Consider the following 17162-nt stretch of genomic DNA (forward strand, 5'->3'; position numbering starts at 1 on the left):
AGGGACCGAGAGGTATACACAAAGGATGACATTTTAGACAAAGCTGAAAGGTATTTCATTTCTAGTCATAAAATGAATCCTTTTATATCAGCCAGGCTTTGGATGGTGAAAGGAGCTCTTCCAGTGGATCTTTTCATTTAGTCATAAATGCTTTCAGTTTTTTCACTGCAGCTATCTGATAATGCAGACATGCCAAGTTCTTATGGGCTTCATCGCAGCTTTGGCAACAGCAATGAAGAGTCTGAAGTATACAGCCTCAGTTGGATACTATTTTTCAGCAGTTTACTAATGTAAGATAGCTGACCGATATGATACTAAACTTTCTACTGTAGTATGAAAGATTGATCAGGTAACTTTGAGGGAAAATACAACAAAACATTAATTTTTTCGTTTCATTTTTTTCAAATTCACTCTGATGAAAATTTTAGATCTGAAAATGATCAATTGTTACTTATGTAGCACTTTAAATACTGCATTACATTTGCATACTTTGCAAAAGTGTTTGTAATTTAATTTAAAGAACAAGTAATTTGCAGTTACAAGAAAATTAGAAGTGACATTGATCTCTAACAAAGATTTTCTGAAAGGAAAATTTAAAAGCACTAAAATACTACAAGTACTTTTTTAATAAGACTCATATTTAAGGTGTGGGCATTTTTTCTAGCATAAATATGCTAAATTACTCTTTCTAAATATAACAAAATTATACTTTTTCATTATGATTTAGTATCTAATTTTGAATTTGATCTCAAAATAAAGCAACAACATGACAATACAACATCACAGACAACATTTATTACCATTTTAATCTTCTTTTGGGTGCTGCTGACAGACATAATGATATTTATCGGAAAGTAATAAAAGTTAAATAACTTTAACAAAAAAATCATGTTCTGTCAAAGAGAAAACTGGGTTTCACTGAACTGAAGAGAATTTAGTTCGAGCTGTGAATACACAGTATTTTGTGTATGAGGTAGAATGATAACCCCCTGATGTGCACATTTAGCAGTGCCTAACAGATGCAGGCATGATCTGGGCGTTAAGTTTAACGGGTGTACCCGTTAACACGTTTCTGATTGTCTTAAATGGGAGGTATCTAAAAATAAACGAGCATCACTTCATGTGGACTACATGAGGTTGCCATGACGACCAGGCTTGTTTTCGTGTCAAGGAAGGCCAGCTGAGTCTTTGCCAGCGAGGAAGGAGGGAGACTGAAAAGAAGGAAGAAGGAAAGATCGGAGGAAAGATGGACCAAGAAGGCAAGAATAAGGGAGATATTGTGAAACAATAATTAAATCAATTAATGGAGATATGCAATAAAGAAAAACACACATAACCAAAGACACAAAGCTTTTCTTTGTTCAGCAGGGATGAATGGACCTATTAACACTGTATTTTTACTAACAATGCATTTTTTGTGCTTGCTGTTTTGAACAAAATCTACATTTTTATTCCTTTCCTTTCACACATCCACACTCCGGACTTAGCTTTGTGTAACCATGTTCTTCTACTAAGAGCTGATATAAGAGCAATGACCACTGTCTAAAGCTCTTCTAGGCACTGATTATTTCTATCCTGGCCTAGCATGCATATACACTATATTTCAGTAGTTCATTTTCAAGATTACTGTTATAGATAGGCAAGGCATTCCCCACTATCCTCTGTGCTCCTGCTGTCCTCATGCCCCACTTCGGCATAACCCACAGTATGCTAACATTAGTGACAGCCCAGCTACACATACACACACTCCCACCATCCCTAACTCCCTAGTGAGCTGAAACAGAAAAATCTAAAAATAGTGATTGCACTGAGCTCATTGGCAAGAAATCAAGGAAGGGAAAATGGGAGGGAAAGCACCTGCAGTCAAAAATAGCAGAAGTCATGTCGATCAGACTATTTATAGAGCTCAACTGGGGCAAAAGCTGCCATGAAATTATAATAAGTGATGGTTTGAGCTTTCAGGACTGTTTTCAGTTTTAATTTCAGCAGTACTAAAAAAGGACAAAAAACAGACAATTGTGTTATAAACATAAAAGAGAAGCAGGGAGAATCACCTTTTTTTTCTTGGTTTTTGTTTGTTTGTTTTTTAACAAACGGATAACGGAGAACAAAAAGAATCAGAGAGACAAAAGAGAGGTGAAATGTAATCTCGTAATAGACACTGCTCAATAAGACTAGGGGAATACCAGATGATCACAGTATAACATAAAGTCAGTTAAACAAGGGCACTAATTCATAAACCATTGTGAATCAGTTTCACCTGCTTTGGTGCAAATGACAGTGACGACAGGTGCGCTGGAGAGATAAAAACAAGGCTGCGTAAGGAGTGCAGCTCATACATGATAGCACATATATATACGCTGTCCCAAGAAGATGGAACGTCTTGGTTGGAATGGTCCACAGTTAACGTCTCACGCTACCAGTAGTGCTTTCTACATTTTATGTTGACAGAACAGAAGATTTTAAAAGACTCTAGTTGTAGTTCTTTTTTATAGCCTTTACCTACTGAAAAAGATCAACAACGTCAGTAGAGACGGAGAAACGTTTAGGTGTAGGTTTCCATAAACATGGAAGGTCTTTATGAAAGATAAATAGATTTAGTCAAGGTATTGTTATTACTATTTAGTTCTGAAAGTGCACACTTGGGTGTCTTTGTCATACATTTTAACAACTTACAGTAGCCAGTCCGTTTTATCAGAGTGCCTCAAAGTAACTCAATTTATGCAACAGTACATGTAATCATTAGTCTTGTTCTACTTGCATGCAGAAAAGTCTACTCATTTGCATCATTCCTGGCAAAATAATACACAGCCAGAATAAGTAACAGAGAAACAAGTTTGTTTGTTTTATAAGGATTTTCAGTATTCCCTGATGAAAAGGGCTATGGGGTATTAGAAGATTAAAGGTATAAGAGGAAGCAAGTTTAGTATTTGGGGAAATGAAGCTTAATTAAATTTTATGCCAAGCCAAACAAGCTTTTTTTTTTTTTTAACTTCAGTGAAAAGGTTAAAAACAACAAGCATTGCACTGTTCATGGGTAACAAAATTACCCATCTCTAAAGGTCACATTAAGTTGTGGTCACATACAGGAGTATTTTTAGCTGATACAGTGACTTTGAGGACTCTTGAAGTAGCAGTCTATGTAACACTGAGTAATAACACAATCTGTCCCACTGTTGAGCATTGGTAGATAGCTTTTGTTATGTTTAGACAGGGTGGCTGCTTCAAGGTTTCCACTCTTTGTGCCAAACTAACTGCTAACTGTCAGACACGTTTTGTGTGATCACGCTTTCGTGCTAGCTCACAGAAGAAAAGGTTTTAATTCTCTGGAGGATCTTTAACACAGAGACAGTAAATACGACGGCTTACTATTTCTGGGAAATAGCTGATGATACTATTTTGTAAAGTACCATGCAAAAGTCTTGAGCCAGTCCTTGTTTCTTTATGCTTTGCTAGGTAAACCTGGCAATAGGTGCAATGATTTACTGAAACAGGCAAATGTACATGTATATTTGCAAAAATAGAGTTTGTACAATTCTAACAGGCTAGAAAGTCATTGTTTGGTACGACACCTTTTCTACACAGCCTGAACACAAGTGTTCTTTTAATTTTTTAAACTAGTCTACAGTAATAGTTCTCCAGTCTTCCCGAAGGACATTCTTATTTGGATGTTGAGTGTCTTTGATTCTGTTCTCTGTCAAGATCCCAAACTGCTTCAATAACGTTGAGTGACAGTGTTTTATTTTACTGCACTGGCAGTGTGTTTGGAATCACTGTCATGAAAAATGACATGAAAAAAAAACTGAAACTGTTGCCAATCGTACTCTCTCCAGATTGTATTGCATGATGGCTCAAAAAAGTACTGTCCTGTGTACGCGATCCCAATTTGACAAGATCCCCAACACTGCTGGCTGAAATGCAGCCCCAAACCATGACAGAGCCTCCACTGTGTTGTAGACACTGATTATTGTACCTCCTCCAAAGACACTGATGATGACTGGACCCAAAAATTTCAGATTTATATTTTTCATTCAATAAGAGCTGATGCCACTGATTTTCAGTTCCGTTCTTTTAATTTTGCATACAGCCTTTTCTCCCTGTTTTTCTTCCTTAACAGGGGCTTCTTGACAGCCACCCTTTCACTGAGACCATTTTTGATGAGGCTTCACTGGACATTAGACAGATTAACTGAAGGGCCAGAGGCATCTTGCTCCTCTCCTACTTCTTTTGTTTTCCACTTTTGAAGTTTCAACAGATGTTTTAAGGACACACAGCACACTAATGCTAATAATATTTGGGGAATTAGATTGTTAGTGCCACAATACAATTTTAACCCTCTCAAATGGTACAGGTCCCAAAGCTTATGCAGTTCATCAACCCGACCATGTTCAAAAAGTGAACTTTTTTTTTTTTGCCTTTGCCATCCGAAGGTCATGACAGTGTGACCTGACATAAAATGACAATGAATGAAGATTTTTGCATAGATTTGACCTTTTAATAGCATGTGGTCCTAAACTTTATCAGCTGTAAAACAGCCTGTTTCAGTTTTCAATAATTTGCATGCTTGAAAAAATGTTTTGTCTCACTCCCATTTCTTCTTGTTGCATGTTCACGGTCTACTTGGAACCTTGTTAAGGTCAAACCATGCAAAATATGATTTTTTGCCATTTTTCAAGTGGTCTTAAACTTTTGATTGGGACTGTATAATCGTTAGTATTTTATACAGATTCAACAAAAGAACTGGAAACAAATGATATGTTTTTGTGCCTAAAGATATCATTTAAAATAAAATATTTGCTATTTTGTTTGGTATGCATAGACAAAATGCTTTATTATATTTGACTGATTCATAGGTCAGTATTAAGTTACCAAAAAAAATAAAATTCCTCTAAAAATGGTCCGCCTATGTTTATTACTCAACACTATTTTAAAAATTACAAGTCTCTGGTCTTTGGAAGCAGAATATAAAGAAATGAGGGGGGAATCAAGACTTTTGCACAAGACCTTTTATGTGGTCGAAATGTAAGGATGTGGAGGCCAAATACACAAAAACATTTGGCTTCCACAGCCTTCCATTTTGATTTGTTCTGCTCACTATCATCTGACTTACGATGCTATTTGATGTGTTTATTATCTTTCCAACTCCCACAGTCCCATCTCTCCTGTTAGGGAAAATTTGGGTGTTAATTGGACTGACGTGTTGAACCTTATTTCCTGCACATGACGTTTCTTGTGTACACACCAAAGACCAACAATTATGAAAAGGTTTACTGCCATCAGTAGAGTCAGAGTCAATCTCATCTCATGCTTATGCCCCCAGTAAATAGTCATAAAGCCAGAAATAGCACCGATCGAGCCTTGTCCTCCTCCTCTTGCTCATGTAAATAAACATGCACGCATTTGTGCTCAATGATCTGTTCCATGCATGTGCACATTCACAGGCAATGCTCATTCTAACACATGCAGACCTGCACACAAAGGGCTCGTGTTTGTGTACATGCACTTTCTTCATAACTCATTCACACACACGTTTCTCGTTTGCCCTGCCCTTGTTTATTTGACAAGCTACATCAGATCCCTGGCAGCCTAGGCTCCATTTAGATTTCCATTTATAGTGTTGAGGATAAATTATTAAAATCACCAGGAGATTTTTTAGCCTCTCTTTTGATAAAATTGAGGTCTGAAGAGAAATTACAATGAGTCTAATCACTGCTACAATTCCCTCCTATTAAAACAAAAGCAATGAGCAGCTTACATGAGGCAGAAAACCAGGTAATGAATGCATGGAGGGAGAGGCAGACAATGGGCAAACCAAATGCAGGTTTTGTGAAATGGAAATCAGGGGACTGACAGACACTTTTGAAAAGGCCAACCAAAGGCGACATGCATTTGATGAACACTTCTATCTGCAGGGGCATCATCAGAGAAGTCTCGAATAAATGTGCTGTGGTTTATAAAGGCTAATACTGCACCTTCAACTGTGACCTGATGGTCAAATGAGTCACTGCTGCACTTGTGGCATGACAACACACCTATAACAATCCTTTTTCACGCTTCATTCTCAACCACAGCAGCTTTCTTCCTGCAAATTTCTTATTACACGCTCATGGTACTTGAAACATGGAAGGACATGGTGTCATGCACAACTGTAATGCAGGGGGGAGTTAAAATGCATTTTTGTAGAATACATGCATTATTGTCAAAAATCAATGATTTATTATTTCTATTTTTACTTATTATCATGCCATTTGTTTTTCTTCTTTGTTCTTCTGTTGCTAGTATTATTGCCTACTTCTAGTTTAATTATTAGTCCTGGTGTAAACTCTGTAAAATTTGTACAAGTGTGCACTTGAGGAAATAATGACCTGCTGCTGGTCGGCCAAATTTGAAACTGCCCACCCATCTCATTTCATTGTTGCAAAGCTAATGGTAACATTACCAAATCAAGAAAACTGAATGCAGTACATCATTAACAACAACTACTCAAACAGTGGACATAGATGGCCTCTTTCACTCCTCTTTCAAACCATCTATGTCCACTGTGAGCGACCATCTTTGAACAGAGGCGGTGGTTTACGACACCAACTGTCTGCCATCTATAATCCAGTTTTGAGTTCCCTCCCCAGACGCCTTAACGCCCACTCACATCCTGGGCCATCTGACCTCAGGAATTCACATGACAAGGTGGGGCCAGGTTTCACAATGAGCTCACCCGAAACCCTGGCTGATTAGGTCCCACACCCGCTTTCACACCTTGGCTCATGTGATTAGAGGATCACCAGGGGGTCCTTTGTCCCTCTTTGGGGGGGATACTCCCACTGGGTTTAAATCTGGGACTCTCGGCCATTTGACCTTAGAACTGAAGAAGCTTCTCGGATGAGAGGTGAAACGTCTTCAAGCAACTTAAAGAAGTCCAGACGCTTTTCTTTGCAAATTCCTTTGACTACGATGACCTGGATGACTGAGAACCTTCACAGACAACTCAAACAAAACATTAAGTGGAATTCGAATTGCTCAGTTACAAAATATGGAGTGAAAATCTTAATCATGACACTTAAAAATAATGTGAACCTTAACACAAACTGCATTGCAGTGTTTAGAATATGGTTTTGAAAGCTCCTCGGTTGTGTGAAATTGCAAAAAGATAGCTTCTCATTAATATTAATGACTTAAACAGATGGGCCATGAGCTCAGTGTTTGCATAAAAACAAGGTTTGGATCGTTATGTGTTGCAGAGCCTGAACAAACAGCAGGCATCTCTCTCCTGTCTGCAGGTAAGCGTGCAGTCTTTGCTTACTGACAGTAAGTGCTGAGTCAGGCATACTCATCCCAGAGATACTCATCTCGGAGATCTTGTGGGAATAATATCATTCAGCCCTGCTCACTGCTGAAGGATAATACCCCAACACTACGAGGATTTGAATGCTTTCTAAAGAGACTGACATGTGGAATTCCTAAACAATGGGCAGTATCTTTGAGCTTTCCAAAAATCATGTCTGTGAAGACAGTCTTTAATATATAATCTTAAAAGTATTACATCTTTTTCATATTTATGATTTTTTTTTTCAGTTATCTGGAAAATTTTTACAGTGGTTTTGGATCAAAGATCAGTCTGACCCAACTCAACATTTTCTATAAATGAAGGCTGCATCTCCATTGATCCAGTCTTGTAATGGCCATTTTACATGTCATGATAAAGAAATATTACTAATGGAAATGTTATCAGCAGTGAGAAGAGAACAAACTAAAAATAACTAGCCTTTAAAGATGATATCGCGGTAAAAAGGCAACAAAATCCATGCCCTGATTATTTTCCATTATAACAATACTATAAAAAAACAGGCTTGACTGTCAGTGTTTGTGAATGTAATTACTGTATATTAATGGATAAGGATGTAAAAATCGTATAACATCACAAATTCTGTATCAAGGTTTTAAAAGACAGGCAGACTTTAGAAGGAGACTGGACGATACCAACCTTAAGGGCGGGGACAGGCAGGGGCTTATTGTCCTTGTCCAGGGAAATGAAGGTGAAGAAAGCTGAGACAGCACGATATTTCCCCTTCTCTGCCTCCACCAGTGAGGACGCGTCTACCAACACCTCAATTTCCATCGATTTGTTACTGACAAATGTGAGTCGTCCCGTCACCGTCACCACACACCCTTAGGAAGAAGAGGAAAAGGATATTGAGCACTCTGATTTTCAGTGTTTTTAAATAAACCTAAATATGTTGCCATTTAGAGACATTTTCATTTTTTGACATTTACCATAACTTTTTCTACCATTTCTCAGACATAGCAGTTATTTTAAGGTTTCACTTAGTCTTATAAAGGTGAAAAAAAGAAGTTGCACAAGTCATCGGGTTTTCACACAAACACTGCCTCATCAAAATACTAAATAATGTAAGTAAACTCATATGAAATATCTTTAATTACACAGAAAATGATCTATATAATAAACCAGCAGAGGAAGATTTCAGCTCTTTTCTTGCAGTCTCTATCACATTGTTGCATCATGGACCTTTCCAGACAGGCCGGCGACCTCTGGCTAAAAGCTCAGACTGAAGTAATATTGAAGCTGCACTTTCTCAGATATCTAATCAATCCACTGTGTTTCACTCAAAAATGTGCTCTCTCCTGCTTTTGTCACTGCAGCGAGGTGGGAAAAAAAGTCATCAAATAATATTACAGAGCATTGTTGATGTATTTCATTATTCTCTTTGATGTGCCTGTACTGTAATATTACTGCAGTTGCCATAGAGACAAGGAAAGAAGGTGTTACTCCTGCAGTCAGGAACAGATCGCAAGTATATGAGTGAGATCTTATAAAATAGTCAAAGTCCTAAATTATAAATGATGCACATAAAAAGAGGGAAAAAAGGCTTTTATCAGTGTATGAGCTGCAAAGCACTCTGACACGATGACAACAATACAAGAATTCTACCAGAATTAGACTTGACTGTTGTTCAGTTACAGATCTCATATTCATGCAGGATACTCTGCAAAATTCATGGGTATGAGTTCGGTTTTCATGACAAGCAAGCCTCTGTTGTCAAAAGATATGTTTATAGAGTCAATAATTGGGATTTAACAGTAAATCCAGGTTTGTTACCCTAACCCATCCATCCATCCATCCTCTTATCCAATTCAGGATCACAGGGGCCTAGAGCATATCCCAGCTGTGACAGGTTGAGAGGCCGTGTACACCCTAGATAGCCTGACAGCCTATCACTTGGCTGACACAAAGAGACAGACAAGCATTCACGCTCACATTCGAACCTAGGGCCAATTTAGAATAGCCAGTTACCCTAACATGAATGTCTTTGAAGTGTGAGAGGAAGCCCAGAGCGCGCGGAACGAAAACACACGCAGGAACAACGAGACTACATTTATAAAGCAGTTACTTTTTAAGGCTCTAACAAACAAACTTTTTGTTTTGATTATGGTTTTCTGTGATGCAGCCTAAAACTGAAGTGCTGAGGGTAAAAAGTAAAAAAATAGAGACGGCAAGGAAATGCAAAACTGCACACAGGTTCAGCATAGGCACACAGGAGAAAATAACACACTCTAAGTTTATGACATGCAAAAAATATCCAAAATCTTAAATTACAAACAACAAGAATTCTAATGATATAGAGAGCTTAACAAATTGATTATCACCACCAAATACAAGGTTTAGGCCACAGCTGCCTTAAATTAACAGTATTATTAATTACCTAAGTGATTTTTTTAAGTTTCTGTAATGTTTAATCCCACAATATGCACAAGGTCTTTAATCAAGTTGAGAAAATTCAACTTTTTAGATTTTTATATATGTTAAGATAACTATTACGCCAAATATTATCACACATTCAGTAACCTTGGATGCTGAGATATTTAGGAAATGGCAACAAGGTGATCATGAAAATCCATATTGGTGAAGAATTTTAAACAGATAATAACGTGCAGTAACTGCGGTGTGGTCTTTTCAGCATACCTGACAACCGAGACCACAAATTTAAAGCATTTCATTTCTTTCTTGTCGACTGACCTTTAGAGGCTTTTTTTAATGCTCCCATGTGTCAAGTCTCATTTAGATAAACTATCTCTTACTAAGATTTATTAGGCTCGGTGAAACGACCTCTGCTTAGTGACATTACACAAAAATGAGGCTTGATGATGGGGGACTTTGAAGGCCTTCAGATTAAGGCAGAATGTAGCTCTTGACTTGTGCAGCATTGGAGGTCAGCCAACCAAAACAACTGGCAGCGTCTCATGTCTGAAGAACTGATAAAGCTAATCTGCTTTGATGAAGGTACCCAGTCCATGTCCAGGCTCAGTGCTGTATGCACTGAAGTGGGAATGTAATACCACACAACAACAGATTTGTTATTTTACTTCCACAGAGTCTAGGTTTTTCTATTAGTCTTTTCACTGACCAATAAATTGCATTAATACCTTTTTTTAATGAGTCTAACATGATGAAAACTCCACTACATTTCCATTTAAAGAGTAGATTTCAGTGTCATTCCACAGGTCATTTTTTTCTTTAGCCAAACAGTTCATGGATGTCAGGGTTTTAACAAATAATGCTTTCAATGAAAAGAAATGTACAATTAATAAACAAGAACGACATTGTGACCATTCACGACGACACACTGGTCCTTTTATTTTTTCTTCTGTATCACATTTTCACTCTCACCATCAGGGCTCCAGTCCCTGTTCCTGAAATGTCCTTTCATCCAACCTTTTGAAGTTTCATGCCTTTCTTCTCATTATTTGTACCTCTGGTTGTTTTGCTATAATGGATCACAGAAAAGACCCCTGCCTGAACTCTCCTATGGTACATTATTGACTACTATATTATCACCGGTGCATCCTCATCAGTGCCTCTATATTTGAATTATTAAGATTCCTTTTTTTAACTATAATCATGGTGTTCTTTGTGTCTTCTGTGGTTTTTTGAAGGTGGACCTCTGATGCAGTTCAAAGCAGAACCCCCCAAAAACCCATAAACCAATCTTAGCCTGTTTAACATTCTGGGTCTTAACTTTCCACTTTAGTCATTTAAGGCTCATTGTTGTCCATTTGTCTTCACATGGGTTTGAAATTTCATACATACTAGTTAAGTATTCTTAGACCCTTTGTAGTATTTGTAGACATTTTTAGTATCAAATGGTGCTTAAAAGGAAAAATCACCATCCTCTCCGGTATCACAACTAGGTCAGTTTTTGTAATGTTTCTACTCTATTACCACAATTAAAATGAAGCTATCCAGATGTCCAGCGCTTAGTGACCCAGGACCTTAATAGGACATTTGTTTGTTCCTTTATATATTTGTGTGGCAAAGGTTGAAATGCCAGCACCAAACAGTTGGGAGCAATTCAGCAGGCAAAAGAAACAGTAGCAAGACAAAAATGCATAAAAATAAAATGACAAAATAAATCCAGAGGTAGAGTCGACAATGCTAGTGGCTGTTTTTTAGGATCCTTTTTGTTTTGATACTTATTTCCATTTTTTTCCCTAAACTTACCTCTTAACTTTTTTTTTTTTTTTGCCTGACCAGCTAGAGCAAAAATGAGAACTGTAGAAGTGACATAACCCCTAAGTCACTGTGGAGCCAGGGGAAATCATGTCAGCACTAACTGAACTGTGAGGACAGATGAAGGTAGCAAGTGGAGCAACTAGGGGCAGATGAAAGATGTGGTCATGGATCTCCACCACTCTGTGCTGTTCAGTTTTGTGTTCCTCACACTCCTGAAAGGAGGGTTTTAAATGTTTTAAAGGTCCCAACTCCTTCACATCCTGCCACTCTGTCTGTGTAGTTCAAACTGTTGGAAAAACAGTGAACTGAGCAAATGTTGCAGCATGAAAGTTGTATTTAAAAGCACATATACTGCACAGCTGACCTTGTACACTTATGCTAAGCTGTAAAACTATTAATTACTCAACAGGGTTGCAGAGATGTAGCTGGTCTGTTGTTTTCAAATCATAACCTAGCAATATGAACATTATGTTTAGTACTGAGTACTTTAGTACTTATTTCAGATTTATTTTTGATTTGCCACATGTTGATGCCCCCCTGACACAACCCATTCACCAGCCCTAGGAGTCCACTAGTATTTCAGTTCCACTGGCACAAGTCTCTTTGAAAAGACACAGTCACTTCTGAGGTGTTAAAATTCCACAAAATGACAAAATAACAAACTGTACGAGTTGGTGGAACAGCTAACAGCACAGACAGAAGATAATGAGCCTGTAACATGCAAGATAGATCACAGCCCTGAACTTAACTGAGGAGGTTGCAGTTATATTGTATTGTCAAACATGTATCATACATATCTCTGTTATGTGTGCCTTTTTCGGGAGACTATGTTCCTGCCTTCTTAGAATTGCTTTTATTATGACTGTCCCTGAAGGACTTTGGATAAGCTCGCTTATCCAGGAAGTCCTGGCAATAAATTCTGCACTCCAGTGTTCGACTGGACACATTTTCCAACTGAAATATCAAAGGCTACATGGATAAAGGTATTTAGAGGCTTAGAATTTGTTCATCTGAACCTTTCAGACTGTGAGGCGCTTACAGCAAATACAGTATAAATAGACAAAGTTTGGTAATGGAAAATAGTTCGGTCATTATTAACAGTGGTGTGTGTTTCCAGATGTAGTGGCAGCTCTACAAAACACAGTTGGCCTTGGATAGCAACCGTGTGACAGCTGTTAACGTTGGCTTAGTTGATTTAAAACAGCACCGCCCGAGGCTGAATTGAAAAATGCTTTAGAGTTTCCATTTTATCATCTCTGGTCAAAAGGCGAGAAAACGTTTTGCTCTATCCACGACTTTTGACTCCCCCCCCACCTTTTTTCCTCTCTCTTTCGATCCCTTTTCTTTTTCTATTCCTCCTCCTTTTTGTTTTTATGGTTTTATCTCTCCTCCTGTCTTTTGCCAAACTGGCCATCAACCCCATCAGCAGCAACATAATATCTACTTAGGTAATAATGTAAGAAAATAAAGATAAAAATAAATAAAAAATACTAACAAGAGGAGTGCATAGAGAGTCTACAGCGTTCCTCTTGGTAAAGCAAATGGACAAGACAAAAAAAAGGCAATAATTACGTGAAAATATCTCCCTGCATCTCTGGATATTTGTAAGTATCAGAGATTTAAAAGTTTGAGTGTATTCTCTGTGTTATCCTCACCTTTCTTGATCTTGCGATGGAAATTGATGGCATCCACTGAGGCAGTGACAACATTGGTGTTGCAGTGACGAGCTGCCACAATGCCAGCGACCTCATCCATCAGCTTCATGGTCACACCTGTGTCAAACACACACACTTTTAATTTATTGCATGCAGTCCAGCCAAAAAAGAAGCTGCATAGATTACCATTTTACACCACCCTAATCTATTTTTCTAATTCCACTATAACTCTCTTGAACAATATGACACTAATGACACGATCCGTCCACCATCAGTTCTGTAGAGATGCAACGTGAGGAACTATGTGAATATCAGCTAATGTGCTCCACTTTCTGCTTAAGCTACAAAATAGCTTTGTTGTTTGTGAGTAACAAAAATACATTTTCAGGGTCAAGAATGAAGCAAAACTGACCAACATGTGATTGTGAGCCTGTACAACCTGTAGCATCCTGCACTCTTTTCATCCCCGGTGAAACTTGACACTCGCTTGTCTTTAAATCGACAAAAGCTTTTAAAAGAAAATGTAGTCATCAAGCTGCAGCCAAGTTCGAGACACGGTTTCACTGAGAAGAGATTATTGGATGTGGAGGCTAATGGGATTCCTAATGCAATTAGAAAACTATCCACCTAAAGTTAAATGCCAAATAATGAACAAGTCTGCTTGCCATTTTCTCAACATTACCTTTTCTTTCAGACGCATTAGTCTAATGTGTATGAGCTGACTGTCTACCAGAAGTGTTTCCAGCCAGCTCACTGTCAGCAGAAATATGTCATCGGGGCTCAATTAAATAAAAGGCATTATTAATTTTTATGTTTCCCCCATGTTTGGGAATAATTCAAGTTAATCTCTTCAAATTATAGCCTGTTTATCCACTGTAAACAACATATAATGAAAAGGCAAATTGAAAAAACACTTAAAGACACTACACGGGTCATTTGTCTGCACCATTAAAACAGGATACATTATATTACATTTTTATTTACATTTTAAATTAAAACAGGACAGAGCAACATTACCAAAATCTATTTTTTTATGTTAAATCTAAGTAACAATTTTTTCTCAAATTAGTACATACAAATAGTTTACAGGCAGTAATTGTGGCATTTTTCCTTCATTGCAATATATGACTGCATACAGTGACCACTGGTTGTGCACTGCTTTTTGTGAGGCACACTGTGAGTAAAGCGGGTATAGTAATACTCACTACATATTCAGACAAACACCATAAACTGGCAAACTGTTTATACAGCCCTGCACATAATGAGTGTCCTAAGAAGCCTGAAGAGACTGAAGAGTGTAAAATTATTATTCCTGCACAAAACGTCTGAACCAGTGTTGGCCAGGCAAGAAGCACAAAGTTAGGAAAAATTGCCGTCTGGCCAACATCTAATTCCCAGTAAAACTGCAACGCGTCGTCGTTACTGTTACAGATCAAATAAACATTAATTAGTGAGCTACAGTCACGCTTCAGACAGAGCCAGTAAGCCCTGCGTGTTTGAAACGCATACAGAGATAAATGTTTGTGTTTGCTGTGCAGTCAATGTGTTTAGCCCAATCTTGGTAAAAACAGGGTGCTTGTAAGTATCTGGAACACAACGTGCATGAAGACAAAGAGTTGTTTCTCAAGAAAATGAAAACATGTGGTCGTAACACATGTGAAGAAGACTTGGATAGATTGTGTGCCGCAGTTTGTTATTACAGTCGTTATCAATGACTGCGTACTCAGTCTCAGCCCTGCAGCTGTTCCAAAGTGCAACAGTGAAGTCTGTTCTCTGTGAGAGATGAAACTACAAAAGCTCAATAGCCTCCTTTTAAAGTCAACAGGAGGGTGTGCATTTGATTAAGATGTAGACAGATTTAGTGTAAAGTATCACATTTCAAACAATTCAACAACAAAAAAGTTTACAGACCACCTTTTCACTCGCAAATAAAGCTTCCAAATAGTCTGAAGTGCAAGAAAATACTTTGAAATCAAAGTTTAGAGATTACATGAAAGCTTTGCCATTTATACGACATGTAACTTGGCAACTTGTGTCAAATGCAAAGGAAGCAGTTGTTAGTTGAGCTCTCGCAGAAAGCAAGTGTGTGGCTTAAAATGAACAGAAAAAATAAAGAGGATGGCGTCTGCTTGTCTTCTCTGTGAAAGAGTGTGTGCACTCTTCCACATGTGCTTTTGTGAACCTATGCTCATTTGAAGACAGACGTACCCTCCGCTAGACACTCCGGTTGCCTCAGTCGTTCCCTCTGAGCTGCTTTTTGTATAGCTTGTGTTACAGCAAATCAATAAGTGAGCTTTCTGATTGCTGATTTGGCTCCCGAGGGTTCATACCATCTGCACTGTGTAGCTCTGTTTGTGACAGCCAAATGTGTGGGAGTACAAACAGAATGTACCGCTTCTCCAAAATGCAGCATTCACTCTAAAAAGTGGGCCCACTGAGTTGATTAAGAACTAAACACGCTATTACTGAGACATGCTCTTACCCCAAATCATGTCCAGAGAATAACGGTCATTTTATTTACCGTACCAGCGTCTGCAAAGGGACACTGTCCAGGCTAAGTAGAACCATTACAGACTGTACTAGTTCATTACTTTCCAACAGGACGTTTTAAAATAGAAAATGGATTAGCGCTGACTCTGATGTGTGATTATTTCGTTCAACTCAAACCCAAAACAAAAAAGGGCTGATTGATTAAGTATACTTGTCAAAAGTGCTCTCTGATTGAGGCTGATGATATGACTACATTTAAGGAAATGCTGTTGCCACACATAAATGGGACAATAGCATGTTAAGCTAAAATGTGTTTGGGCAAACAAAATTATGCCCTTAAATCTGTTGCAAAGTTGTTTTTCTTGGTTTGTTTTTTTTGCGTTTTGCTTTGTTTTTGTTTTGTTTTTTTCATTTCTGCTATGTTGTGAAAATTGATGGGATCTCACCTAAGATTGAAAATTTCCCCTGGGTACAAGGCACAGCAGGCTACTACAATTCAAAGCCTGGAGCAGTCGTGTCTGAGCATGTAACACTTAATGGAGATGGATCCTGACCTGAACAAGAGGATAAAATTGAAAGTAAATGCTGCATTACATCAAAGTGGCAAACCTCTTAGTTTGTTAGGATCCCCCTCTGACTGAAAGTTCATCTCATCTCACTCCATTTTATCTACCAACAAATTTAATCATTACCTTATAATAAAAAAAAAAATCAAAAAGGGAGACAATAACATTTTCTCATAGTACTGTTTTCAAGCAAAATGGGTCACATAATCACGCGGCTCTGCGGTTTCACTCCACCCTGACATTTATAACAACGTCTAGCTGTTGTTTTGGATTTCAGCTGCATTTATTTTTTCCGTCTCACAGCTCTGATCGATGTTTTTAAACAGAGGAAGCAGCTGTTTTCAGGGAAAATCCCCCACCCAGGACTAGACTACATACAAAGTTAGTAACCAGCTCATTAACGGAGTGAAGGATTTAGCAGCAAAAGGCCAGATATTTCACTGTTACAGAATCCAATCTGAAATATCAGTTTCTGTAAGTAGATATTGCAGATTCTACACAATGTAAGTAAACAGCTCTCCTTCCCTTTGCTACATTATGCGTTTTACCGTTTAGGATTTTAGGAAGACTTTTTTTAAAGGTCATTTCAGTTTTTGAATGATGAGCTCAGAGTTTCTTAGTTCGAATAATATTGATAATTGGCTTAGCAAAATCTTGCTTCCGTGACATAAACTGATAACCATCCAGGCATCGGGCTGTTTTTCAGCTGTTAACGAACTGCAACATTTTATGCAAATCTTTTCCACTAAAGTTAAGGCATTTGGTAGCAAAACGATAATTTATTGTATTATACATCAATCATACAGTCGGATTTGTTACAAAGTTATTACAATTAAAGCTGAAATCTGAGAGTAGAATTTAAGGCAGCAATCTAACTGAGCCAGATAAGCAGTAAGTACATAGTGCAGCTCCATTTTCTACATTAAT

At 37.9% G+C, this 17162-nt stretch overlaps 1 protein-coding gene across 4 annotated transcripts in view; it reads right to left on the bottom strand.

The window, feature by feature from the left end:
- acot7 (acyl-CoA thioesterase 7) overlaps window positions 1–17162 on the bottom strand; it is a 51360-nt gene that overhangs the window by 5818 nt on the left and 28380 nt on the right. For all 4 annotated transcript variants that reach the window (XM_003444783.5, XM_005478291.4, XM_005478290.4 and 1 more), the window contains 2 exons: window positions 13180–13296; window positions 7979–8163 (listed from right to left, as the gene is read on the bottom strand). In XM_003444783.5, coding sequence (XP_003444831.2) covers window positions 7979–8163; window positions 13180–13296 — 302 coding nt within the window. The remainder of the gene's footprint in view (window positions 1–7978; window positions 8164–13179; window positions 13297–17162) is intronic.

This window comes from Oreochromis niloticus, linkage group LG20 (assembly GCF_001858045.2).
Source record: "Oreochromis niloticus isolate F11D_XX linkage group LG20, O_niloticus_UMD_NMBU, whole genome shotgun sequence".
Taxonomy (NCBI): Eukaryota; Metazoa; Chordata; class Actinopteri; order Cichliformes; family Cichlidae; genus Oreochromis; species Oreochromis niloticus.